The sequence below is a fragment of the Corapipo altera genome, unplaced genomic scaffold (assembly GCF_003945725.1).
Source record: "Corapipo altera isolate COAL_440 unplaced genomic scaffold, ASM394572v1 49046, whole genome shotgun sequence".
NCBI lineage: Eukaryota > Metazoa > Chordata > Aves > Passeriformes > Pipridae > Corapipo > Corapipo altera.
Genome location: NW_020888628.1, coordinates 1 through 225, shown reverse-complemented (window position 1 = coordinate 225; position 225 = coordinate 1). Strand labels below are relative to the sequence as shown.

The 225-nt window shown below is 65.8% G+C and overlaps 1 protein-coding gene across 1 annotated transcript in view; it reads right to left on the bottom strand.

Annotated features, from left to right (window-relative positions):
• LOC113942016 (lysine-specific demethylase 6B-like) overlaps positions 1-154 on the bottom strand; it is a gene marked incomplete at both ends in the record, with an annotated part of 2,494 nt that extends 2,340 nt beyond the window's left edge. Inside the window, one exon of the mRNA XM_027633149.1 lies at positions 13-154. Coding sequence (XP_027488950.1) covers positions 13-154 — 142 coding nt within the window. The remainder of the gene's footprint in view (positions 1-12) is intronic.
• Positions 155-225: the final 71 nt, after the last annotated feature.

The window sequence follows — 225 nt, the reverse complement described above, 5'->3', positions numbered from 1 at the left end:
CCCCCCCCTCACTTGATCATCTTGTAGAGGTCGGGGTCGCTGATCTTGACGGTCCTGGCCACGTTCCAGGACACGTGGATCATGGGCACGATGGACTTGACGTTCTTCACCTCGTTCCACTCGTAGCGCTCCAGGGCCAGCTGGTACTGGTAGGCTTGGGGACAGCGGGGACGTCACCGGGGAGGCCCCCGGGGTCCCACCCGTGGGGTGGCCCCTCCCTGGGAC